Genomic DNA, 26,839 nt, shown 5'->3' on the forward strand with positions numbered 1-26,839 from the left:
GATGATCATTATGGCCAAACAGTAATATTTTTGTTTCATCAGACCAGAGACATTTCTCCAAAAAGTACGATCTTTATCCCCATGTGCAGTTGCAAACTGAAGTCTAGCTTTTTTTTATGGTGGTTTTAGAGCAGTGGCTTCTTCCTTGCAGAGCAGCCTTTCAAGTTACATCGTTATAGGACTCGTTTTACTGTCGATATAGATACTTTTGTACCCGTTTCCTCCAGCATCTTCACAAGGTAATTAATTCACTGTTGTTCTGGGATTGATTTGCACTTTTCGCACCAAAGTACATTCATCTCTAGGAGACGGAACGCATCTCCTTCCTGGGCATATGAAGGCTGCGTGGTCTCATGGTGTTTATACTTGCATACTATTGTTTGTACAGATGAACGTGGTACCTTCAGGCGTTTGGAAATTGCTCCCAAGGATGAACCGGACTTGTGGAAGTCTACAAAAAAATATTTTCTGAGGTCTTGGTTGATTTCTTTAGATTTTCCGATGATTTCAAGCAAAGAGGCACTGCGTTTGACGGTAGGCCTTGAAATACATCCACAGGTACACCTCCAATTGAATCAAATTATGTCAATTAGCTTATCAAAAGCTTCTAAAGCCATGACATAATTTTCTGGAATTTTCCAAGCTGTTTAAAGGCACAGTCGACTTAGTGTATGTAAACTTCTTACCCACCGGAATTGTGATACAGTGAAATAATCTGTCTGTAAAAAATTGGTGAAAAAATTACTTGTGTCATGCACAAAGTAGATGTCCTAACCGACTTGCCAAAACTATAGTTTGTTAACAAGAGATTTGTGGAGTCATTGAAAAACACGTTTTAATGACTCCAACCTAAGTGTATATGTAAACTTCAGACTTCAACTGTACTTTCTTTCCCTCCTTCCTCCAGGTTTCTTCTGACTGTTGTGGCGGTCCTCTCCTGCTATTCCATTCACCTGCTGCTCAAATCCTCTGGCATTGTGGGTAAGCTGGCCCGCGTCTTCAGTTGACCTCATGCTTCAATAGTGCATGTGTAACAACACTGTAACCCATAGGGATGGGTCACACTGTTGCTGAACCATTGAGAGGAGATGATGGTATTACATATTGGGGGCCGTTGCAGTGTCAAGTCACAGGGATTGGGCCAGTTGGAGAAAGATATTATGGCTTGCATATTTGCCACGTTAGCATGTCTTGATTCATTTGGTATTTCCCTGTATTTCTGTGAATAGTTCCCCAATGGCCAATCATTAAGGATGTTTAACAAAACCTAATATATTGTTCTTCATATTCAGCTGTAGGTGCCTAGCATGGAAATAGAGGCCCGGCATGAAAAACCTGTAAATGAACCAGTGAGATTCTACACTGACTATCTAACTAAGTGTTGTTTAACTTACTACCTGGGTGTCCCCCTGTAAAAGTTGTGTAATGATGATGTTGCGCAACCCACTTTCTCTCCCAGGAATCCGAGCCTATGAACAGCTTGGCTACAGGGCCTTTGGTACCCCAGGCAAGATGGCCGCTGGCATCGCCATCACACTGCAGAACATCGGAGGTGAGAAGTCACTGTGGTCACTGGTCTAGTGGCCCACGACACAAATCTCTGTGTGTTTGTAGAGTGTATGGTGCTATTATAAATCACAAAGCTCAGCAGCAGACTGTCTCGTCTTCCTGGCCGTTCGATTCACCTAAAACTGTCTACTTGGAGTGCAGCCCTTCACATTACCCACCTATATACTCCAGTCCATATTTACATAGCGCTAATACAGCCCTAACTTAACCCTTATGGTTTCAATATGCTGGTCTGGGAAACATGACTGTAGACATTTGAGGAAATTAGCTCTCTTTGTCTGTCTCCCTCTCTCTCCCCATCTCTAGTCTCTCTGTATGATATAGGGGAGTATTTTAGGACCTAAAGCCAGCCGTCCAGTATATATTATATATATTTTTTATTTAACCTTAATTTAACTAGGCCAGTCAAACAGCTGTTGCCGTGGATGTGGTGGTGTGTTGGCATTGGTTAGACTTCCCTCACACTGCTAACAACCACTGAACAGTGCCGTGGCTGCCTGCCTGGCTGGCTGCGTGTGTGCGTACTTGGGCTAATCCCTGGCTGTGACAGACACAGTCAGCAGTAGTCAGAAGCCATGTCACCAATCTTTGATTTGTTTTGGGACCAGATAAATAGCTTGCAATTGTTCTAAATCTATTTACAACTAATGCCTTTTGAAACCCACTTTCCACACCGTATTATTTTCTAGATATCTGTAAGTATTTCTTTCTCGCTCGCTAGATAAGGTGGGATCTTTTTGTGTCTGTAAAATTAAGAATGCAAGAAATGGATATGGAAATGCCTTTATGTGCAAGTATTGGTATAATAACCATCATATCATGAGATTACATGTTGTGTGGTCCTCCCACCACGACTCGGGAAAGCATACAGTTTATTAGGCTACAGATGAACTAAGTTATGATGAACTTTACCAGGTTGTGAAAGTGAAAGCGGTGATTGATGCTCCTTTCCAATAAATGTCGAGGGTCTTATTCCCGGAGACATGACGATCGACGCTTTGCTGGCGTTTGACCAATAAAAATATTATCGCTCGTTTGTCCATAATAGTCTCATCGTGTAGGCCTCTCCTACCCGCACTGTATCTGCCAGCTGTTGGGTAGAGCACACGCGCCAAGACCAGAGTGGGCACATATGCATTTTTTTGGACCAAACCATCAGTAGTTGGTTTGCAATGGAATCCCATTTCAATTGTATTATTTAAGTTAATTTAATGTGCAATATGTCACCCCGCACAGCCTTTTATCCCCAACAAGTCAATTTGATGGAGAGAAAAAATTCAGGTGGGAAAATTTGCATATTTCATGTGGATTGTAGAATATTCGCATGAAAATCTGTTGCCAGTTGAATGGAAACCTAGCTACTGACTGTGTCACTCATAGTTCTGTCTGTCTCTATTCCCTCACAGCCATGTCCAGCTACCTGTACATCGTCAAGTCTGAGTTCCCATTGGTCATCCAGGCCTTCAGTAGGGCGGACCCCACCGCTGAGTGAGTACTCATTGGCCTATCCACTAGATCTACCTGAACATTTCTCTACATTCCAGTGCCAAGTTTAGTAGGCGAATGTTTGCACATAGAAAATGCATGAGTAGAGTCGATGTGATTCCTTATTCTACATGTCAGAGGCATGTTTGTTCTATAAAGTATATTTATATCTGAATGTTCCACACCATTGTGCTCTGCTGAACGTTCAGATGTAGGCCACTGCCTAGAGACGGCCCTTTCTGCCTTGTGTAGCTTTAGCTGGTAGCTGAGCTTGTACCATTACCCAGGATCACCTGGCATGAGCTGTGGGGTGGTGTCCTCAGAGGTTGATGCCGTGTACAGTGGCCTGGTGGCCTTGGCCTAGTATTCCAGGGGAGGGGTGGGGCAGGGGCGTGAGTCTGCTATTGGCTAGACAGAACAAAGGGGAATGGCTAGCACACGCCTCTTCTCCCGGTCCAACCCGCCAGGTTGAGGTGACAACTGCTACAAACAGCAGTATTGTGGTGATGGGAGTGGTGTGTTGGGGCGCAACTGCGGTCTCTGGCGGTAAGAACGGGATTCCTGCTCTGCTACTCCCCCTGACCGGATCTAAAAACAAACTCTGGACTATAGACCGGAGAGGATAGGGAGTGCTGAGAGCTGAGCCCTGTCCTGCTCTACCCAACCAGCCAGCCAAGCAGGCTGCTCTAGGAAATGTCATTCCTCAACTCCCTTCTCTGTTAGTCTGTCCAAAGGGCTCAGCCCTGCATCAAAGCACACTGGCTATAGTTGACACGGGGGAGTTGAATACATGAAATAAATGTACAGCAGTGCAGCTAGAAGAGCAGGAAAATGGACTCATATTAAATCACAATGGTGTTGAGACGGCTTCACCATCCGTTCTCTCTGCTCTGGGTCTGACCCCTGTTTGTCATCCGGCCTGATGTTCTGCCTCCTGTCTGTGTTCATTTGTGTCCTGTAGCTAAGTGTTTCAGTGTTGCAGTTATGCGTGTGTGTTTCATTTCTGGGAGAGTGCAGAGATTTCTCCATTGGGATTTTAGAGCTCTTTGAAGGCCTGTCAGCACCCTTTGTGTTGATTTGGAGGGGTGTGACAGATTCAAATTGTGACATGTGTGTGTGTGTGTGTTGGGGGTAGGACCAGCAGTATGCTGGTTCACGCACACACGCGCTCATGTGACAGCTGACAGTTGGCCAACCTCAAGAGGCCACACTCAATGTATTGTCAGCCCAGGCCCAAACATGACATGAATAAGACTCTCGACGCCCAGACATCCACCCACTTACAGAGGTTTTCCCGCAGAGGTTGGTATTTAGACATTTTGAAATTGACGGGAAAGTGTGCGTATCAACATTTTGTTTATCAATACATGATTGTGTTTCTATCTCCTGCCTTGGTATAGGCTCTGAGATTAAACAGGCTATGTCATACATCCTATCGCACAGCAATACTGTAGCCTACCCCATACTGTCATAGGCTACCGGTCTATTTACTGTCATGCGTGGTTGTCTGTTCAATGAGCGATTGAAAAATGGTAGCCTAACACTTGTTGCGTAGAGGGAATAAACCAGTCATGTCAGAAAAGAGAGACATGCCCTGCAATATTATTATGATTTAGGCCTGTGCAATAAAAGTCAAATGTATAGGAGACATGCTGCTATGTGATCTTCTTACCAATGGGAAATGCATTTGTTTTATCATTAGGCCTACGCTTTAATGTTTTTTATTAGCATACCATTATTATGATTCCTGTGCATCAAACACCACCTCCGTTTCACCCAAAAGAACAATATTTGCTTGCAATACAGTTGCTCAACCACTAGAAGTTATGCTTAAGCGTGGTCTGAGATTTGCGTGGAGATACGCACACTTTCCCGTCAATTTCAAAATGTCTAAATACCAACCTTTGCAGGAAAACTGGTCTTTTTAGTCTTTTCCGTGCGCACGCACCAGTTTTCCCGCAAAGGTTGGTAGGGGTTTGTTTATGGCCTTGGGCTCTTTAAATAGAGTTGGGTTTACAGTGATTCATACAGTGTGTCTGACGGCTGGATTAGGGCCTCTCTCGCGCGCGCACACACACACACACACACTTGTTTTACTATCCTTGTGTGGACCAAGCAATTGATTCCCATTCAAAATCCTCAAAACCCTAAACCAAACCTTAATTGTAACCCTAACCCCTAAGCCTAAAATAGCCTTTTTCCTTTTGGGGACCGGTGAAATGTTCCCACTTGTCCGAATTTTCCTTGTTTTACTATCCTTGTGAGGACCCCTCAGAACCTGGTTCCTCTCTAGGTTTCTTCCTAGCCACTGTGCCACCTAGCCACTGTGCTTCTGCCTCTGCATTGCTTGCTCTTTGGGGTTCTAGGCTGGGTATCTGTAAAACACTTAGTGACAACGGCTGGCTTTAAAAAATACAAGCACAACACAGCTAATAGGAGTTTCAGGAGTTGAATGGGTAGAGGGCTACATGTTAAGGAAGAGCAGTACACTCGGTAATTGGCAGCTGGATAGAACAGGAGAGGGTTTGAATACAGGGAATAGAATGCTGTATGTAGAAGATGAATATCATTGTTGAACGCTATTGGTGAAATGAGGTGTTGTGAATCTGAAACACTCAGAGTGAGACAGAGAGGGAGATGGACAGGTGGATCACACATGGGACTGACTTAGGGTCCAGGACCCCCTAGACCCTGATCTGTAACGAAATCATCTGGACTCACTCCGTCACGGGCTGTGCTTCCTGCTTTCTAGGGACTCTCTAAAGTCCCCTCCAACCCTCCTCCCCACCCACACACACACCCACGCATAGACAAAGGACAGTGCATTAAGCCCACTGTAGGCCGTGGACCAGACAGCCCTGTCTGTTTTGTGGTCTTGCTCGCAGAGAGGGTTAAGAAGAACAGCTGTAGCAGCTTAACCAGGAGCCTATATGTCTGAAAGAGCCTCTCATACCCAGGTTGTAGGATACAAGGGCTCAAAGACCCTCTCGCTGGAAAGCGTGTCAGACTGTGATTGTATTTTGGTGTACCACTTAGCCGCCCTGCCACTGATTTCACCGTGCTGCTAATGTAACTACAGGAGCTTGTTCGCAGCAAAGTGGCAGCAGCAGGACATAGCCAATCAGGCCTGAGGTGTTTCACATAGACCAATTAAAAGACAATTCGATTTCAGGAATGGTTGTCTCAGACTGAGCCCAGGGTAAACAGCAAGTGGCACTCAACCTGTCCCAAGCCACCATGTGATCCGACCATGGGGTAAACCCTGTAGCCAACATTCTCAACACTGAGCATGCGACATGTAGCACATCTCAATGCCTGGTGACGTGCACAAATGCATGAAGTGCACATGTGAACACATGCAGACCGTTATAGGTACAGTATGTACTGTTTATGGCTATTTAGGACCCTCGAATCCAATTACATTTTTTTATGAGAGGCAAATCACAGTTTTGATGGGAGGACGTGTGTTTCCCATATACTGTATTGGAGATATATGTAGAGGGGCCTGGCCAGTGTTTGGCTGAAGGGAGGGAAAGGGATGGAGGGGGAGTCAGGCTAAGAATAGTATCTCCCAGCCCAGACCTGCTCCTCACACGTACTGGAGCACTGCTCAGGCCAAGGCCCTGTGGAAGGAAAGTATGTTTGGGTCAGGGGAGGGGGGTGGGTGTGTGGGACTGGGGGGGTTGAAGTGAAGTGTGTTTGGGTTGGAGGGGTAGTTAGTACTTGAGGGTATTTTGGTTGGGGGGGGGGGGGGGGGGTTACTAGAGGGACACAGATATGAGGAGAGAGATAGCTGCCAAAAAGCAAGCGGGATGGCGTGGGAACAGGGCGATTCTCACTTATTGAGAAGTTCAACCTCAGTGCTGTTTAGGTCCCTATATGCCACCCTTATTGGAACTGTAAACATAACTGTCAACATAAATCAGTAGCCGTACATAAGAGAGTGGCTTAGACCCGCGTGCCAGATGAAAAGAGCAACGTCTCGCAGCAACAACGGTTAGAAATGGACATATTTCCCCAATAAGCACTACAGGCGTTCTACTGTAAATCAAGGCTGTTTCTATGGCCCTCACAGAACAGGACAGAGCAGACTGTTATTCTGACTGGCAGCGACTCAGTCGACCAGTCAGCACATGCCGTCATCAGATGAATGATAATGGAAAGTAAAGGAATCAACGTTATTTTAAATGAATAGATTTGGTTTACAGTTTCATTATTTTGACCTCCCCACAGTGCATTGGAAAAGGAAGTGTAAACTCTAACATAGTCTATTTGCTTGAAAGATATCTTGGCAGCATAGATAAAATGTTTCAGTTTTGAAGCTCATTTCCAGCAATTCTACACAGTTTGGCATGGAGCTAAGAGACAATTTTGCAGTTGGTTAATGTGGGCATGTGCCTTGAATGCCCAATTTCTCCCTGACTAGTTTTGATTTGATTGATAGTTGTCAAAGATGGTATTGTTTAAATATACAGTATATTAGTTCAAAATCTTTTGTATGCTTTCAATCTGATTTTGGTCGTTGACACTGAAATTGTTTTTCTATTCCGAAAATGACCACTAAGATGGCCCGCAGAACAATTTTCTATACAGAAAAAACCCTGTAATTAGCCCTATTTATCTACTTCCCCAGAGTCGGATGAACAGGAACAGCTAGCATGCTAACTGTTCAAGTAGACCAGGGATCATCAACTAGATTCAGCCACGCACCGTTTTGTTTCCTGAAGTCAGGGGGCCGGAACATAATTGCAAATAATTTGTAGACTGCAAATTGACGGCAAAAAGACCAAACAAATCCAATTTTATTGGTTGCGGACACATATTTAGTAGATGTTGTTGCAGATGTTGCAAAAAACTTGTTCCTAGCTCCAACAGTGTAGTAATATCTAACAATACACACATCTAAAAAGTAAAAGAATGCAATTAAGGAATATAGAAATATTAGGACGAGTATAAATATATATTCTATCCATGTACTGTCCATACATTGCATTCAGAAAGTATTCAGACCCCGTGACTTTACAGCTTTACACACAATATCCCATAATGACAAAGTATAAACAGGTTGTGGAATATTTTCCACAAATAAATGTACTATAAAACTGAATACATAAGGATTCAGACCATTTTCTCAGTACTTTGTTGAAGCACCTTTGGCAGCGATCACAGCCTTGAGTCTTCTTGGGTATGACACTACAAGCTTGGCACACCTGTATTTGGGGAGATCAGGTCTCTCTCTTTTAAAAAAAAAATACATTTGCAAAAAATTCTAAAACTGTTTTCGCTTTGCCATTATGGGATATTGTATGTAGATTGAGGGATAATATAAATGTAATCAATTTTAGAATATGTCTGTAATGTAACAAAATGTGGAAAAGTCAAGGGGTCTGAGTACTTTCCTTCTGTATATATATATAATGCCTTCGGAAAGAATTCAGACCCCAGTCTTATTCTAAAATTGATTATCCCAGATGTGATAGGGTAGTGTGCAGTGCGATGGCAGTTGCGTCATCCGTGGATCTATTGGGGCGGTTTGCAAATTGCAGTAGGACTAAGGTGTCGGGTAAGGTGGAGGTGATATGATCCTTAACTAGCCTTTCAAAGCATTTCATGATGACAGAAGTGAGTGTTACGGGACGATAGTAATTTAGTACAGTTACCTTCGCTTTCTTGGGTACAGGAATAATGGTGGCGATCTTGAAGCAAGTTGGGACAACATGTTGGGATAGGGAGAGATTTAGCAGCATTGTGAGGGTTAACATGCTTAAATGTCTTACTCACATCGGCCACGGAGAATGAGAGCTCACAGTCCACGGGAGCTGTGGTGGCCCAGGTCAGCGGCACTGTGTTTCCCTAGGAAGCAAGCAAAGAAGTTGTTTAGCTTGTCCGGGAGCAAGACGTCGGTGTCCGCGACATGGCTGGTTTTCACTTTATAATCCGTGATTGTCTGGAGTCGTGTCCGAGCCATTGAATATGTCTCTGTACTAACGTTTTGCGGTGGTATCCACTTTCAGTTTTGTGCGAATGCTGCCATCTACGCATGTTTTTTTTGGTTTGTATAGGTTTTAATGACTAAAACATAGTAACTTCAAACCTTGCTTACATTTGTATATGATCACATATCTCTCTATGCGTGGGAATACTTTGGAACAGATTTCCAAAATTAAACTCACTTGGAGCTGATTTGCTGGTGTTTTTAGTCTTATGTCCCACAACAACAAAATAAAAAGAGAACTGGGGTGCAAATAAAATCAACTGTGGGCCGCCAGTTGGGGGACCCTGCTGTAAACTGTCATTACGCTAATGCTAGCTATCATTGGCTCGTGAAACTACCTCAAACTTCCTTCATACTGGACCTGGAGACATAAAAACAGTATCCAGAGTGGTATTTTGTTGCAGCTAGCGATATTATTAATTAAAAATATATTCCTACCCCCCCCTACCCTGGGGTCCACAAATGTATTTGTGGACCCCAGTTTGAAAATCCCTGCTGTAAGTAACCTCTCTCCTCTGTCTTATTTTCACTCTCTCTGCTCTCTCACTAGTTTGTGGTACTTGAATGGGAACTACTTGGTGGTCATGGTCTCTATTGGCGTTATCCTACCATTGGCCCTAATGAAGCAGCTCGGTAAGTTGCACCTCTTCTCCTCTCCTCTAACCTCTTTGTTTTCCCTCAAAATAACATCAACCTTGTATGTGTGACCAACCAGGTGTAAACACTGGTTTGTTACAACTCAATACTGTTTGACTTAACAGAGCTAAAGCCAAGCCATTATGCTCTGGGAGCTAAGGTATTAAGGTCTCTGGCAAGGTTACTAATCACTGAACCACCACTACAAAAGTACACACACGGCTGTCCAAAGGTTCATTAGAGTTACCAGCCTCAGAAATTGCAGCCCAAATACATGCTTCACAGAGTTCAAGTAGCAGACATCTCAACATCAACTGTTCAGAGGACACTGTGTGAATCAGGCCTTCATGGTCGAATTCCAGCAAAGAAGCCACTACTAAAGGACACTAATAAGAAGAAGAGACTTTGTCGGTGACACCGTCTGTGATTTATTTACAAATCAAGGCACACTTAACCAGCATGGCTACCACAGAATTTTGCAGCGATACGCCATCTCATCTGGTTTGCGCTTAGTGGGACTATAATTTGTTTTTCAACAGGACAATGACCCAACACACCTCCAGGCTGTGTAAAGGCTATTTGACCAAGAAGGAGAGTGATGAGTGCTTCATCAGATGACCTGGCCTCCACAATCACCCGACCTCAACCCAATTGAGATGGTTTGGGATGAGTTGGACCGCAGAGTGAAGGAAAAGCAGCCAACAAGTGCTCAGCATATGTGGGAAATCCCTCAAGACTGTTGGAAAAGCATTCCAGGTGAAGTCAGTTGAGAGAATGCCAAGAGTGTGCAAAGCTGTCATTAAAGCAAATGGTGGCTACTTTGAAGAATCTCAAATATAAAATATATTTTGATTTGTTGAACACTTTTTTTGTTGTTGGTTACTACATGATTCCAGATGTGTTATTTCATAGTTTGATGTCTTCACTACTATTCTACAATGTAGAAAATATTTGAAATAAATAAAAACCTTTGAGGTGTGTCAACTTTTAACTTGTACTGTATTTATGTACACTACCATTCAAAAGTTTGGGGTCACATAGAAATGTCCTTGTTTTATAAAAGAAAAGCAAAAAATGTTTTTGTCCATTAAAATACCAAATTGTTCAGAAATACAGTGTAGACATTGTTAATGTTGTAAATGACTATTGTACGCCTACACCTTCCAGCTACAGAGGCCCATTATCAGCAACCATCACTCCTGTGTTCCAATGGCACGTTGTGTTAGCTAAATGATAAACTTGGATTAGCTAACACAACGTGCCATTGGAACACATGAGTGATGGTTGCTGATAATGGGCCTCTGTACGCATACGCCTTCCAGCTACAATAGTCATTTACAACATTAACAATGTCTACACTGTATTTATGAACAATTTTATGTAATTTCAATGGACAAAAATGTGCTTTTCTTTCAAAAACAAGGACATTTCTAAGTGACCCCAAACTTTTGAACGGTAGTGTATGTGATTTAAATTATGAGATGGAGGAATAGAGGGGTGTGATAAGGTTCCCATTGACATGTGGAGGTCCTGACAACATTGACAACACTCATGGGTCGTGTAACACAGCAGCCTATCAGACCCTCACACCGCTCCCTCTCTCCTGTCCTGGTATTGGTGCTGCCAAATTAGCTTCATGCCTCCATGGAGCTCAGAAACATGGAGTAGACAAGCAAAAGACAACACTAACACATAAGACCATGCATCACACACACATTGCATGCACTGACAATTATGGTGGCTCCATGCACCTGCGGCACACTGATTTATTTTCAAGAAATTAAGCGCATCAATCCCCTCCTTTCAGTCTACACTGGTATTCATGTCCATGTTAAAGACATGTAATCGGAGGTGGCCTTTCTCCAATTCTAGTGTGATCACCCAACTCCATATAACACTGTAGAAAACCTCCCTGTAAATTGCAACTCCAGGAGTCAGATGTGGGTTGAACGGCAATGAACTCACAATTCTACTCCATTGTTTCTAATATAACATTTGTCATTGTTTTGTGCTCTACAGGCTACCTGGGCTACACCAGTGGTTTCTCCCTTAGCTGCATGGTCTTCTTCCTCAGTGCGGTACGTTTGCGTCTTCTCCATCCTATCTCTCTCTCCATTCGTTAAGTTCATCTTGTTAAGTGTCATTTTTTTATGCCATGTGCACAAGTCCAGTGATATGCCTTTCTCAAAACGCAACAGTACAATAATCAATGGCAACCTATTACTAGAAAAAGGCACACGAGAACTAAGAGCAAGAAATATGAAATACACAAAGTATGCATACTAAACTCAGCAAAAAAAAGAAACGTCCTCTCACTGTCAACTGCGTTTATTTTCTGCAAACTTAACATGTGTAAATATTTGTATAAACATAACAAGATTCAACAACTGAGACATAAACTGAACAAGTTCCACAGACATGTGACTAACAGAAATGGAATAATGTGTCCCTGGACAAGGGGGGGGGGTTCAAAATCAAAAGTAAGTCAGTATCTGGTGTGGCCACCAGCTGCATTAAGTACTGGAGTGCATCTCCTCATGGACTGCACCAGATTTGCCAGTTCTTGCTGTGAGATGCTACCCCACTCTTCCACCAAGGCATGTGCAAGTTCCCAGACATTTCTTGGGGGAATGGCCCTAGCCCTCACCCTCTGATCCAACAGGTCCCAGACGTGCTCAATGGGATTGAGATCTGGGCTCTTTGCTGGCCATGGCAGAACACTGACATTCCTGTCTTGCAGGAAATCATGCACAGAACAGCCAGTATGGCTGGTGGCATTGTCATGCTGGAGGGTTATGTCAGGATGAGCCTCAGGAAGGGTAACACATGAGGGAGGAGGATGTCTTCCCTGTAACGCACAGCGTTGAGATTGCCTGCAATGACAACAAGCTCAGTCCGTTAAGGCTGTGACACTGCCCCAGACCATGACGGACCCTACACCTCCAATTCGATCCCGCTTCAGAGTACATGCCTTGGTTTGACGCTCATTCATTCAATAAACCCGAATCCGACCATCACCCCTGGTGGGACAAACCCGTGGCACTTTTTGCCAGTCCTGTCTGGTCCAGCGACGGTGGGTTTGTGCCCATAGGCGACACTGTTGACACTGTTGCCGGTGATGTCTGGTGAGGACCTGCCTTACAACAGGCCTACAAGCCCTCAGTCCAGCCTCTCTCAGCCTATTGCGGACTGTCTGAGCACTGATTGAGGAATTGTGCGTTCCTGGTTTAACTCGGGCAGTTGTTGCCATCCTGTACCTGTCCCGCAGGTGTGATGTTCGGATGTACCGATCCTGTGCAGGTGTTGTTACACGTGATCTGCCACTGCGAGGATGATCAGCTGTCTGTCCTGTCTCCCTGTTTCGCTGTCTAAGGCGTCTCACATTACAGACATTGCAATGTATTGCCCTGGACACATCTGCAGTCCTCATGTCTAATTGCAGCATGCCTAAGGCACGTTCACGCTGATGAGAAGAGACCCCGGGCATGTTTCTTTTGGTGTTTTTCAGAGTCAGTAGAAAGGCCTCTTTAATGTCCTGAGTTTTCATAACTGTGACCTTAATGGCCTACCGTCTGTAAGCTGTCACGAACCGGCTCGAAGTCCGTAACAAAAAGGGAGACAACGTGGCGATTAGGAACAACAAAAAATATATTTGTTAACTGAAGTAACGTAAATACAATTAACAATGGTGTGTGTTGTCAGTAGTGTAAGTGAGTGGTTGCATGCTTTAATGTGATAATACGAATGATCTTTGAAAGACAGGGTCCCGAAAAGGGGTGTTTCTTTTTTTGCTGCGTTTATTTACAGGAACTATTTAAAAAGTCAGTTCACATCATCTGTGGATGAAGGTTTATGTGATTTGTCACTCAGATCTCCTTACCGGTTCCACTCTCTCCCTGTATCTATTTTCATAGGTGTTTCATATATGAATGGGAATGTTTTGTGTTGATGGCAGTAAACACATCAAAGGGAAAGAGCTCAACCAAAGTCCTTAGAGACTGACTCACTCTAATCTACTGTGAAATGGCTTTTCAACCAAAGTCCTTAGAGACTGACTCACTCTAATCTACTGTGAAATGGCTTTTCAACCAAAGTCCTTAGAGACTGACTCACTCTAATCTACTGTGAAATGGCTTTTCAACCAAAGTCCTTAGAGACTGACTCACTCTAATCTACTGTGAAATGGCTTTTCAACCAAAGTCCTTAGAGACTGACTCACTCTAATCTACTGTGAAATGGCTTTTCAACCAAAGTCCTTAGAGACTGACTCACTCTAATCTACTGTGAAATGGCTTTTCAACCAAAGTCCTTAGAGACTGACTCACTCTAATCTACTGTGAAATGGCTTTTCAACCAAAGTCCTTAGAGACTGACTCACTCTAATCTACTGTGAAATGGCTTTTCAACCAAAGTCCTTAGAGACTGACTCACTCTAATCTACTGTGAAATGGCTTTTCAACCAAAGTCCTTAGAGACTGACTCACTCTAATCTACTGTGAAATGGCTTTTCAACCAAAGTCCTTAGAGACTGACTCACTCTAATCTACTGTGAAATGGCTTTTCAACCAAAGTCCTTAGAGACTGACTCACTCTAATCTACTGTGAAATGGCTTTTCAACCAAAGTCCTTAGAGACTGACTCACTCTAATCTACTGTGAAATGGCTTTTCAACCAAAGTCCTTAGAGACTGACTCACTCTAATCTACTGTGAAATGGCTTTTCAACCAAAGTCCTTAGAGACTGACTCACTTTAATCTACTGTGAAATGGCTTTTCAACCAAAGTCCTTAGAGACTGACTCACTCTAATCTACTGTGAAATGGCTTTTCTGGGCTCCGTGATACTCCCTCTCCTTCCCTCCTCATCTCTCCTTCCCTCCTTCTTTCCCATCTTTCTCGTCCCAGTCCTCCTGTTTCTTCATATGACACTGATCTCTGAGACCTGTTGCTGCATTGCTTAACGTGTATCCTACCTCTCTCTCGTTCTCCCTCTCTCTCATCATCCTCCTCCTCTCTCTCCTTCCTCTTCCTCGCTCTCCCTGCAGGTGATCTATAAGAAGTTTCAGATCCCCTGTCCCTTCGAGGAGTTCTCAGCAGCCAATCACACAGTGTCTCACCTCAACATTCACCTAAACATCACTGACAACCATGCTACCCATGATAATGGTCTGGTACATGAGATGGATGACTCCCACTGCGGTGCCCGTATGTTCACCATGAACTCTCAGGTACAGCACACCAGACTCGAGGCCCAATGTTTCACCATTACCCTCGTTCACTTTGTCTGTGTCCCAAATGGCACCCCATTCCCTGTGTTGTAAAGTACTTTTGACCATAGCTGGTCAAAAGTAGTGCACTACATAGGGAATAGGGTACTACTTTAAACGCGGCCTTTGCTCACCTATGTACTGCAAAGGTGCAGGCCATGTAAGTCTAGTAGATGAGTCAATGAGCGGCCCCTCTGAGGTAGGTCAGTGGTCTATGGTAACACTGGGCGTTTGCGTGCATTTCCTTTACAGACCGCGTACACCATCCCCATCCTGGCCTTTGCCTTTGTGTGTCATCCTGAGGTTCTGCCTATCTACACTGAGCTCCGCAAGTGAGTATGCCTGCCCTTTCCTGCCCTGCGCTGTCTTTCTCCACACAGTTCCTCCCTAGTGTCAGCACGAAACCTCTGCTCATAGGCTCCCGAGTGTGTCACAGGAGGCTGCTGAGGGGAGGACGGCTCGTAATAACGGGTGGAGCGAATGGAATGGCATGACACGTGTGTATAGTATATGCGGCCCCATGTGGGATTCAAACCCGTCAAGACCTTGTTGCGAGCACCAACTGAGCCGTTGGATTGTCAGTGCTGGCTGTGACGTTAACCTGTGTGTGTGTGTGTGTGTGTGTGTGTTATCCAGCCCTACTCAGAGGAGGATGCAGCACGTCTCCAACCTCTCGATCCTGGTGATGTACACCATGTACTTCCTGGCTGCTCTCTTCGGCTACCTGACCTTTTACGGTGAGCACTTTCACTTCACCACCCCATGCCCTTTCCTCTGCCTGAAATATACCGTACTCATAATTAGGTGTGCTGTAGCCTCGGAGGCCCAGGCTTCTCACGTTACGTTCGAAAGCCCGGGGAGGTTCTCCTCAGAAGGTAGTCTAACGTGGGTTGAATATCTAGATGGAAACCTATCAAGTATTTTGAATGGGTGGAGTTGCAAAGCGACAGTGTTTCGAAACTAAAATCTGACTTGCAACAAGCTAGCATGCATAAGATACAAAACGAATGCCGCACTGTGTATTGAACAGAAACATTATATCCTTTCGGGATACTCCCCTGTGCCCTCATGAACATATTGAATGTTATTGAACAGTTGCAATGTCAGTTTTGTTGAATGGAAATTACAATAGTATATTATTATAATTATTTAATGTAATTTTTTTAAATTTTTACCCCTTTTTCTCCCCAATTTCGTGGTATCCAATTGTTGTAGTAGCTACTATCTTGTCTCATCGCTACAACTCCTGTACGGGCTCGGGAGAGATGAAGGTTGAATGTCATGCGTCCGCCGATACACAACCCAACCAGCCGCACTGCTTCTTAACACAGCGCGCATCCAACCCGGAAGCCAGCCGCACCAATGTGTCAGAGGCTACACCGTGCACCTGGCAACCTTGGCTAGCGCGCACTGCACCCGGCCGCCACAGGAGTCGCTGGTGCGTGATGAGACAAGGACATCATTACCGACTAAGCCCTCCCTAACCCGGATGACGCTAGACCAATTGTGCGTCGCCCCACGGACCTCCCGGTCGCGGCCGGTTACGACAGAGCCTGGGCGCAAACCCAGGGACTCTGATGGCACAGCTGGCGCTGCAGTACAGCGCCCTTAACCACTGCGCCACCCGGGAGGCCCTAGTATATTATTATTACCCAAACACTTGTTTGCAGACAGTTGCCTCAGTCTATTGGAAGTAGGAGCATAACTCTCCCTTGTGGTCATTATGTAGTACTGCACACTACACTACTATTATGTTATACCTTGTGACAGGTTGGATTATGCGTTTCAATGAGGAACGGCAGACATCAATGTCTCAGTCAACACAAGTACTGCTTAGTCTGGGGCTTTAGTGTATAGTACTGCACCTCTTGACGTTCCCCCTGATGTTACCTTTACAGGTAAGACTGAGACAGAGCTGCTGCACACATACAGCAGGATCGACCCTTATGACACGCTGATCCTGTGCGTGCGATTGGCTGTCCTCACCGCTGTCACACTGACCGTCCCCATTGTGCTCTTCCCAGTAAGTTACACCCCCCCTCCCCCCTCCATTATATACTCTTCCCTCCTCTAAAAGACAGAGAACTGATATTGTATACTAGCCGTTGGGGTGGGATTGGCGTGGGGTCTGCCGGGGGGGGGGGGGGGTTATTGGGTGGCTTTTGACCAATCATTTGGATTCCTCATGTCTTAATCTGAAATTATGGGTGTCGTGGCTTGTTGAATTGAGATGCTCATTTGAAGTGGAATGACCCCTGTTGTTTCTGAGAGCAGCTCACAGATTCCTTTAATTTAGTGCCTTTCCCCCTCCTTATCGCTCCCACCCTCCCTCCTCTCTCTGCCCCTCTCCATCTCTCTCTCTCACTCTCTATCTATCCCCTCAGGTGCGGAGGGCTCTGAATCAGATGTTCTTCGCCAGTAAGTCGTTTAACTGGCTTCGTCACGTGGCCATTGCCGTCACTCTACTCTCCTTCATCAACATGTTGGTCATCTTCGCCCCCAACATCCTGGGAATCTTCGGCGTTATCGGTTAGTTGCACAGATTAAACCTAGAAGTGTAAACTGTAGCCCTGTTCTTCACCCATCCTCTTCCTCCTCCAGGTGCCACATCTGCCCCGTGTCTGATCTTCATCTTCCCTGCTATCTTCTACATCCGCATTGTGCCTAAGGAGCAGGAACCCATGCACTCCATCCCCAAGATACTGGTGAGCACATATCTCATCCTCTCCCCCGTTTCACCCTAGCCATACGCTATATCACCATATCGTGATGGCATCTTTCCAAGCCTCTCCACGATAATTGTAATATGATCTTTAGGATTAGTATTGTGTCCTTATGGCTACTGTAAGGTTATGGTTACCCCATTAAAATACATTCTAATGATGGTGTTTCCTCTGTCCTCCCAGGCCGCCTGTTTCGCTGGTCTGGGGGTCGCCTTCATGATCATGAGTTTGAGCTTCATCATCATTGATTGGACAACGGGGAGCAGCAACTCTGGCGGTGGCCACTAGAGGCTGCCCTCTGCACTGAGCAGGCCGGGGTCGGCAAGGGGCTGGCAGGGGCTTTGAGGGGATGCCTAGGAGTGTGTGTGTGTTTTTTAGAACTGTTTCATGTAATTGATGCACTATCCCCTCTGTGGTAGAGCAAAGGTTAGAGGTTAAGGGACAAAGATGATTGGGGTAGGGAGGGGAAGACAGAATCAACTTGCTGGGCAAAACCATACTGAGCATTTCAGTCTTCTTGAGACTAAAGACTCCGAAAAAACAGTCTGTACTACAGTAATGCAGTATGTAGACCTGCACAGAGGAGGGCTTTTTTGGTATTTTTTTAAATCATTATCATGTGTATTATTTATGAGTGGGATAGTGCATCCTAGTCAATCCATAATGGAAAATCCTGAAGAAACTCATGATGGCTTCCCTTCCTTTCCCCCCTCCCTCCCTTCATCCATCCTCCCATCCTTATTTATCTATTTTCCATCTGCCTGTTTCTTTCCCTCCGACGCCTTAATTCATGTCAACTGCAGCTAGTACTGTACAGAAGAAGCACAGATGGAGATATGGTTGAATCGCTATGTAAAGGAAGGAAAGGAAAGCACATGTTCTATACATTACATGTCATTTGGCATCTTTGTATGAGAAAATCTGACATTTTGTCAATAGAAGAAATAGCTACATCTATAGATTAGGTGAGTGCTGTAAAACAAAGAGTCTGTGGCTGTCTTTGTATCCTGTCTATCACTTTGTGCCAGTAGCACTCAACTTAACCATCAAAGGGTAGTAGGCGTTTCCTAATATTCTATTGGCACGAGCACACAAAGATACAGTATATGTTTTCTCACAAGAGTGCATTTAGCCTGAGCTGTTTTATGTGCCAAAGCTAAGGTTGAATGTGGTTTGTGGTTGTTGGGCTTAGTCCCATGATGCATTATGGTGTTTAACTCTTGCTGCATCCCTGGTACATACAGTACACTCAGATAATGGAGGCGTGGCGTTCAACCAACCACACACATAGCCTTTTCGTTGAAACAGTAATGTATATTTATTTAACTAGCTATATCCATGTTTTTTTTAAATTTCACAAGTGAGCTAATGGACCTCAGAACAAAGTATTTAACTATATGATCAGGTATCTTGATAGACCTTATAGATGGTATGCGCAGTCTATATTCGATGATTTTGCATATTGGAGGGTTTTGATGACAGTTGAATGTGTAGGAGGTGAGCTATAGGGCACTGAGCTGATTAAGAAGAAAAAACATATAGAGCCTTTTACATTCATGTTAGTTAGATGATCAACTGACATCCTAGATACAGAATTGACTGATTTTTATGATCAATTGTGTTTTAAATTAAGATCAACAACTTAAACTAGCCTTTTTAACACTAATAGCACATATTTCACTCATACTTATATTTCTACAATTCATTTGTAAACCCTCGTTTAAATTCAGTACAGTTCAGGTGAACCCTTTCAGTTACTACGAATGGTTAAGCTTACTGTTTTTGGCATGACAAAATATGTAGGAAACGTGTTTTAGTTATGTGTTAGTTGTGACATACGGTCCGTCCATGTTGTTGAACTACTCTATATTGTATTTTAATATCTCTTTTCCACTTGTTTTGTGATTGATCTTGTGGTTGGAAGTTTTAGTGAAGGAAAGCTGATGTGTCACCTGTCCAGTCTGTCTGGTGATTGGCTGATTTAATTCATTAATTTACCGTAACTACTGTGATATTCAATCCATAATACGTTGATGTTTGGGCTCTATTTCCAAAACGTATCTGGTCTCTAACAGTGAGCTCTTGTGATCAAGTACAGTTTGACAATTAAGTGAATTGTGATTGTTAGATTTAGTTTGATTCGATAGCCCAATGCCCCTTCTTAAGGCTTCTCAATTGTGTAGTGCAACATTCAACACTGTGACGTCGTATCTCTCAAAAAACATAAATAGCATTGTAATAACATTGTTACCAATATATCCTGGCAAGTCCTACGTAATGTATGTAAGACGATTGTTCCTTTCTTATTTTATTCTAAAACACTGTAGCCGGTGTTGCTTTCTCTTGTGTACATTAATTGATTTGTAATTTGTAATCAATAGAATGTTATTGAGCTGTTTCTTTTACTCATCAACGGCTAAAAGGTTATTGCATGTATCTGACTCAACCCTATATTTCTCCTGGTCTTGCTGAGGCAGTGGTTGTGGTAAAAATGAATGCCTGGTCAAGACCAGTCAAGGAGGCAACAGTTTGCCATAGACTGGGATTAGGCCTCTTCTGTCTGGGATTGTGTCTACATATCTAGCTACTACCTAACTGTTTCTCTCTGAGAGGCCTTGCTCTTCAACTTTAGAGCTTTGCTACCCCTATTATAATGTCAGAGGCGACATTCTCAACATTTTGCCTCTTTCTCTTATACCCAAACTATGCCAGCCAGTTAACCTGTTGTTGTAGCTCTTGTTTTACCTTTGCAATTTATTTCTAAGGAAATTAAAGGACTGAGTGAATAACAAGTTATATATGAATTTTGGGCTTATAAAGCGGCTTATATAAATAATGTATATAAATGTAAACCCTTTATATTCTTGATGCATATCTAGCTTGTATAGTGTAAATAGCTGGGACAGTTTTAGTCTGACAATTAAAAAACAATTGTAGAAGTTTTTACACCTGTGTCACTTATGTCCTTTGTTTGTTTGCCCCCCGTCTACTATAGCTACTCTTAAGTGTTCCTGCTCCATGATCCATGGACCTGTACAGGTTAGGCAAGGACAGGGGCATAATAATCTAGCGGAAGTTCAGCATTGCCTTGACCAGCATGGCAGACCAGAGGAACTACTGCACAGCTGAACTTGGCCTAGATCATTACTGATAATCCTTGCTTAACCTGTACAGGTAATATCAACTCAAATGTTTATGGGACAACTAGGGGGCATTTTCTGGGCAGATTCCAGTTAGGTCCGATTTTCCCTTCATGTCAAGAGAATTGTTACTAATTTCCAACACTTGAGGGCACTACAAACCACTCCATAATGTAGTCTTGTGCACTGTGCTATGAGAATGTGTCTTCTCGGATGCTTCAGTAGAGCAAGTACAGAAAATAACATGCTCCCTTTTGAGTGCCATGTTCAGTGTAAATCTAATACATTTTCAACTCCTGCTACTATTCTCAGATGAATGGGCAATTGAAGCTCCTTGGGAGGTCATATGCTGTATTTTCGGCTCAAATAAACCCCCTAACACCATCCAAACATTTCAGACACTGTAGTCATTCATATGAAACATAAATCTTCTTTAATCACTATTAAAAACGACACAATTTTGGAGAGGACAAACTGTTCCCTGTAGGCCCACATGAAACAGACTAAAATCAGCTTGAGGGTCCCTTCAACAGAGCATTTCTTAGCTGATGGCAGTATGAAAGGGTGTTATCTTGTTAAGTAGTTAGTGATGTTATAAAATGCATGTTCATGAATAGGCTTTTGAATATGAAATCATATGTGAATAGTTTGGATACCAAAAAAAAACAAGAAGAATACATCCATCAGTTTAAAATGTTGTTTGTGTTATTACACGTATCTTATAACACTGTCAAAATCCATCAATGTACCCATTAGCCTATATATTAGCCTGCACTGTATTACACTCTATAACGCCTATGTAACTAGCCTACAATACAATTGTAGGCCACTTAATGTAAAGTGAGATGTCTATTTTTAGTGCAGTCTATAGCTAGTGCACACGTTTTATTGTCATCACATCCCATGTTCATTTACATATATGCACACATTTCTTAGTTATCTGGAGAGAGAAAAATCTGGATTCCTAGATAACCAGGCCTGTTAAACAGTCATTTGGTTAATACATTAGTTAATAGACCAAAAATAATGTGTTCTAAACCTCTCCGACCAAAAACAGCTATTTTTCAGTTCGCCCTTCCCCAGTCAGACCACACCCAGACAGTCCTTGCTAAATTCTTGCTTGATAAATTGCCCCTTCGAAGAAGCTGTTTTGGTTTATTTTCGACAATTTTCAATTAAAACAACCCAGAAATGATTTGATATTGAGATACAAACAGATGCGTTGGACATTTAAATACAGTAGGCCTATTGCATTTCTACAGAAAACTTCACAACGGGTGGTTAGACAATAACAATTGTGAAAGATCTACGACGTCACATATCAACTGGGAGCAGAAAGGGTGCCAACAAATCCCCTTAGAAAGCAGGCGGCTTGTTGGCAGCTGAAGTGCACCAGCAGTTTCTCCAGATTTCCACTGGATAGCTATGTTTACTTGACTGCGCGGGTGAGTCTGGGAGCGCAGTCGCTCGTCCATGTGATTGGATTCCACCTTACCTTCACTTGGTCGGAAGAAACGTAGGAACGAGGAATAATATTGACTGAATCGGTGAGGCTGTCAGAATTGATCATATTGATTATAAACGGTCAACACTACATAACCAATTCGCGTAGCCACTCGAGATTTGACTGCAACTTTCTGCGGCATTCTTTGACCTCCAAGAAGATTGCTCTGCGACGGACAGGATATATTGATGGAACGTTAGTTTACATCACTCAGAATAACGCAGCCGAGGACTGACTTTTTTCTGGACATTTTATGCGTGCCATAAAACTAGACATCCTCTATTTAGTATAGCAAATTCGCACAATCACGTCTCTTGAACGGGCCGACAAGTATTTTGGATAACCGTTTCTCTTGTGTAGGCATATCAAACAGAAGTCAAGACGAAATCGTTCAAGAATCCTTGCGCCGGCCGTCAGTGCGCGCGTGCTTTTGGAAACATGGGTTGTACATTAAGTGCAGAAGACAAAGCTGCTGTGGAGAGATCAAAGATGATTGATAAAAATCTCCGCGAGGATGGAGAGAAGGCAGCAAGGGAGGTAAAACTGCTCTTACTAGGTAAGGGTTGCCGTTTATTCTTAATCCTTTGTTTGTCCGGATGGACGGATAGCCAGTGCGTTCCTTGTTGAGCTCTGTTTCTAGGCTGAGTGCTTCAAACTCTTTATTAGAATTTCCCGCAATTTTGATATGTGGTAGCGTAATGGGTTTAATTGTAATTACACCAAACAAGCATCGCAAATCCATCACCACCTGGTCTCTTGCCACGGGTAGGGTGTTAATCAGCAGCGCGCACATTTTTTTTATTTACGTAAACTGCTGTGTGGTCGACTGTCTTCTGATGCTGAGCTTTCTCTGCCAACGCTGCATAAATAACATAATTCGTGTAGCAGGGAACCAAAAGCAATTATCCTAGTGCAATAGAGCTTTCGATCAAGCAGATATTTCAATCAAGTCCATTCATTCATCAATGTGGTTCTGAATTCTACCATGCCTCTGCTTAGGTAAAAATTAACATGGATGAGTCATCAAGTCAATCAATATTATGTTCAGAACAGCTTTATTACACAACCAGTATGTATGCTGGAGAGTGATTTTGACAGGGATTTGTCAGGAATTTTACAGATTGACAGCAGGGTAGTTGCTAGGATTTTAAGACATTGAGGGCTTAACCCAAAGCCAGTAGGGGCCTCCGGGGGCATCCTCCCCTGGCAAAAAAAAAGGAATTTCAATAGCTAAAGATTAAAAGAGATTGAGAGGTTAAAACATTGAGAGATTCGATATTTTTTCAGGTAACTTGCAAACTTGCACCTTCCCACCTACCACAGCATACACTGCCACTAATAAATTACAGTAGCTATTGTGGGTCTCTCTCTATACTCTGGAGCACATTCAATGCATCTAAAATGTATTGCCAAAAACCTTCATACTACTCAACAACTTAAAACAGACTCTGACCTGTCTTTTAGAGACCAAACTGATTAAAGAATCCCACAGAATGTCCTCACACTCTCCCTCACATACGGACACAAAACACACACCATGCAGTAATTAGAATCCATAGAGCGGCATTAAGTGATACAGTCTACTCTGTGCTCACCCCGCCTCTGTCTCTCTCCATCACTTTCTCTGTGTCGTCTGTTGCTGTCTTTCTTGTCTGCCCTCTTCTGTTGCTGTCTCTTAGTCTTCTATGTTGCTGTATCATTTGTCTAACATCCTCTCTCATCCTGTCCTGGGTGTAAAAATTGCAAACGTATAAAACAAAATTTATAGTAATTTCAGTCTTTTTCACCTCACCTGAAAAATTTGTTGTTAACCTAAAAATGCAGTGACTGCCATGAAGAAATCAAGGTACTCCCGCCTCTCCTGAATCTCAGGTTGCAGTTGCTCTACAATGTCTCCAAGGCCCTACACTACTACTAAATCTCTTCCAAGACACCCTAGTAGCTTAGCGCATAGCGTTTTTCTCATGGTCACAGAATGAGTTCAGAGCTCTCTTCTAATTTGTGTACCTGGTGCTGATCAATGTGTCCTTACTGTTTCTTCTGTGTTGTCTTCCATACAGTCTACAGGAGAAGCAGAAGGCTGCATTTCTAACCAATCAAGTATTCCAATCAATCAAATGTTTCAAAACATTTGTGTTGAAAGGCCTTCTTTTTCAAAGCAAAGTTAAGGGGTTACTGGGGTAGCTTAATGGGAAATATTTCTTTTTTTTACAGCCAAATCTCTATTTCTGATGTAAATGGCATGTTATAGAAAGGTCCAGACACTTCTTTTTCAGATTTCACTTGTTTTTGAGAAACTTACCCCAAACAAAATAGTTTCCCCCCTCATCAATCTACACACAATACCCCACTATGACAAAGCGAAAACATGTTTTTAGAAAGTTTAGCAAATTTATTCAAAATAAAAACAGAAATACCTTATTTAGATAAGTATTCATACCCTTTGCCATGAGACTGGAAATTGAGCTCAGGTGCATCCTGTTTCCATTTATAATCCTTGAGATACTTCTACAACTTGATTGGAGTCCACCTGTGGTACATTCAATTGATTGGACATGGTTTTTTAAAGGCACACACCCGTGGAAAGGCACACACCTGACCTATAAGGTCTCACAATTGACAGTGTATGTCAGAGCAAAAATCAAGCCATGAGGTCGAAGGAATTGTCTATAGAACTCCGAGACAGGATTGTGTAAATGCACAATTCTGGGGAAGGGTACCAAAACATTTCTGCAGCATTGAAGGTCCCCAAGAATACAGTGGCATCCATTATTCTTAAATGGAAGAAGTTTGGAACCACCAAGGCTCTTCCTAGAGCTGGCTAGATAGGAGAACCTTCCAGAAGGACAGCCATCTCTGCAGCACTCCACCAATCAGGCTTTTATGGTAGAGTGGCCAGACGGAAGCAACTCCTCAGTAAAAGGCACATGACAGCCCACTTGGAGTTTGCCAACAGGCACCTAAAGACTCTCAGACCATGAGAAACAAGACTCTCTGGTCTGATTAAACCAAGATTTAACTCTTTGGCCTGAATGCCAAGCAAAGGAAATGAAGGAAATCTGGTTCCATCACTACGGTGAAGCAAGTGGTGGTAGCAGTATCATGCTGTGGGGATGTTTTTCAGCAACAGGGACTGGGAGACTAGTCAGGACCGAGGCAAATATGAATGGAGCAAAGTACAGAGAGATCCTTGATGAAAACCTGCTCCAGAGCAATCTTGGCCTCAGACTGGGGTGAAGTTTCAGCTTCCAACAGTACAACGACCCTAAGCACACAGCCAAGACAACACAGGAGTGGCTTCGGGACAAGTCTCTGAATGTCCTTGAGTGGCCCAGCCAGAGCCCGGACTTGAACCCAATCGAACATCTCTGGAGAGACCTGAAAATAGCTGTGCAGCAACGCTCCCTTTCCAACCTGACAGAGCTTGAGAATATCTGCAGAGAAAAATGGGAGAAACTCCCCAAATACAGGTGTGCCAAGCTTGTAGCATCATATCCAAGAAGAGTCAATGCTGTAATAGCTGCTAAAGGTGCTTCAACAAAGTACTGAGTTAAAGGTCTGAATACTAATGTAAATGTGATATTTTATTTTTTATTTTTTATAATTTAGCAAAAATGTATAAAAACCTGTTTTTGCTTTGTCATTATGGGGTATTGCATGTAGATTGATGGGTACATAAAAATAAAAAATAAACATTTTAGAATAAGGCTGTAACGTAACAAAATGTGGAAAAAGTCAAGGGGTCTGAATACTTTCCATAGGTACTGTATATATTGTATATGTAAAGAAAATATTAAATCAAGAACAATCTGATGGGTGACAATATTAAACTATCACTTGTGAATGACGCCCAGCATGTTTGCAGTAAGGCAAGAAACTGTGCATCCCTTTTTTTTGCGACCTTTTTCACCTCATGTACAGTTTAAGTCGGAGGTTTACATACACCTTAGCCAAATACATTTAAACTCAATTATTCACAATTCCTGACATTTAATCTGAGTAAAAATTCCATGTTTTAGGTCAGTTAGGATCACCACTTTATTTTAAGAATGTGAAATGTCAGAATAATAGAAGAGAGAATGATTTCTTTCAACTTTTATTTCTTTCATCACATGGGTCTGAAGTTTACATACACTCAATTAGTATTTGGTAGCATTGCCTTTAAATGGTTGAACTTGGGTCATATCAAATCAAATCAAATTTATTTATATAGCCCTTCGTACATCAGCTGATATCTCAAAGTGCTTTACAGAAACCCAGCCTAAAACCCCAAACAGCAAGCAATGCAGGTGTGGAAGCACGGTGGCTAGGAAAAACTCCCTAGAAAGGCCAAAACCTAGGAAGAAACCTAGAGAGGAACCAGGCTATGTGGGGTGGCCAGTCCTCTTCTGGCTGTGCCGGGTGGAGATTATAACAGAACATGGCCAAGATATTCAAATGTTCATAAATGACCAGCGTGGTTGAATAATAATAAGGCAGAACAGTTGAAACTGGAGCAGCAGCACGGTCAGGTGGACTGGGG

General features: G+C 43.2%; 2 protein-coding genes across 4 annotated transcripts in view; both read left to right on the forward strand.

Annotated features, from left to right (window-relative positions):
- The window catches only part of LOC110527782 (sodium-coupled neutral amino acid transporter 3), a 58,229-nt gene extending 37,610 nt beyond the window's left edge, over positions 1-20,619 (forward strand). For both annotated transcript variants that reach the window (XM_021609288.3, XM_021609287.3), the window contains 12 exons: positions 908-981; positions 1,460-1,552; positions 2,976-3,057; positions 9,600-9,682; positions 11,705-11,763; positions 14,729-14,911; positions 15,203-15,282; positions 15,587-15,687; positions 16,849-16,973; positions 17,335-17,479; positions 17,552-17,655; positions 17,857-20,619. In XM_021609288.3, coding sequence (XP_021464963.2) covers positions 908-981; positions 1,460-1,552; positions 2,976-3,057; positions 9,600-9,682; positions 11,705-11,763; positions 14,729-14,911; positions 15,203-15,282; positions 15,587-15,687; positions 16,849-16,973; positions 17,335-17,479; positions 17,552-17,655; positions 17,857-17,961 — 1,234 coding nt within the window. In that variant the 3' untranslated portion in view covers positions 17,962-20,619. The remainder of the gene's footprint in view (positions 1-907; positions 982-1,459; positions 1,553-2,975; positions 3,058-9,599; positions 9,683-11,704; positions 11,764-14,728; positions 14,912-15,202; positions 15,283-15,586; positions 15,688-16,848; positions 16,974-17,334; positions 17,480-17,551; positions 17,656-17,856) is intronic.
- A 1,265-nt stretch (positions 20,620-21,884) lies between these two features.
- The window catches only part of LOC110527783 (guanine nucleotide-binding protein G(i) subunit alpha-2), a 165,477-nt gene continuing 160,522 nt past the window's right edge, over positions 21,885-26,839 (forward strand). Inside the window, exon 1 of one of the 2 annotated variants that reach the window (XM_021609289.3) lies at positions 21,885-22,873. In XM_021609289.3, the coding sequence (XP_021464964.1) occupies positions 22,756-22,873 (118 nt within the window). In that variant the 5' untranslated portion in view covers positions 21,885-22,755. The remainder of the gene's footprint in view (positions 22,874-26,839) is intronic. The other variant, XR_016497228.1, reaches the window with a different exon arrangement.

Source organism: Oncorhynchus mykiss, chromosome 7 (assembly GCF_057628025.1).
Source record: "Oncorhynchus mykiss isolate SJ-2025 chromosome 7, ASM5762802v1, whole genome shotgun sequence".
Taxonomy (NCBI): domain Eukaryota; kingdom Metazoa; phylum Chordata; class Actinopteri; order Salmoniformes; family Salmonidae; genus Oncorhynchus; species Oncorhynchus mykiss.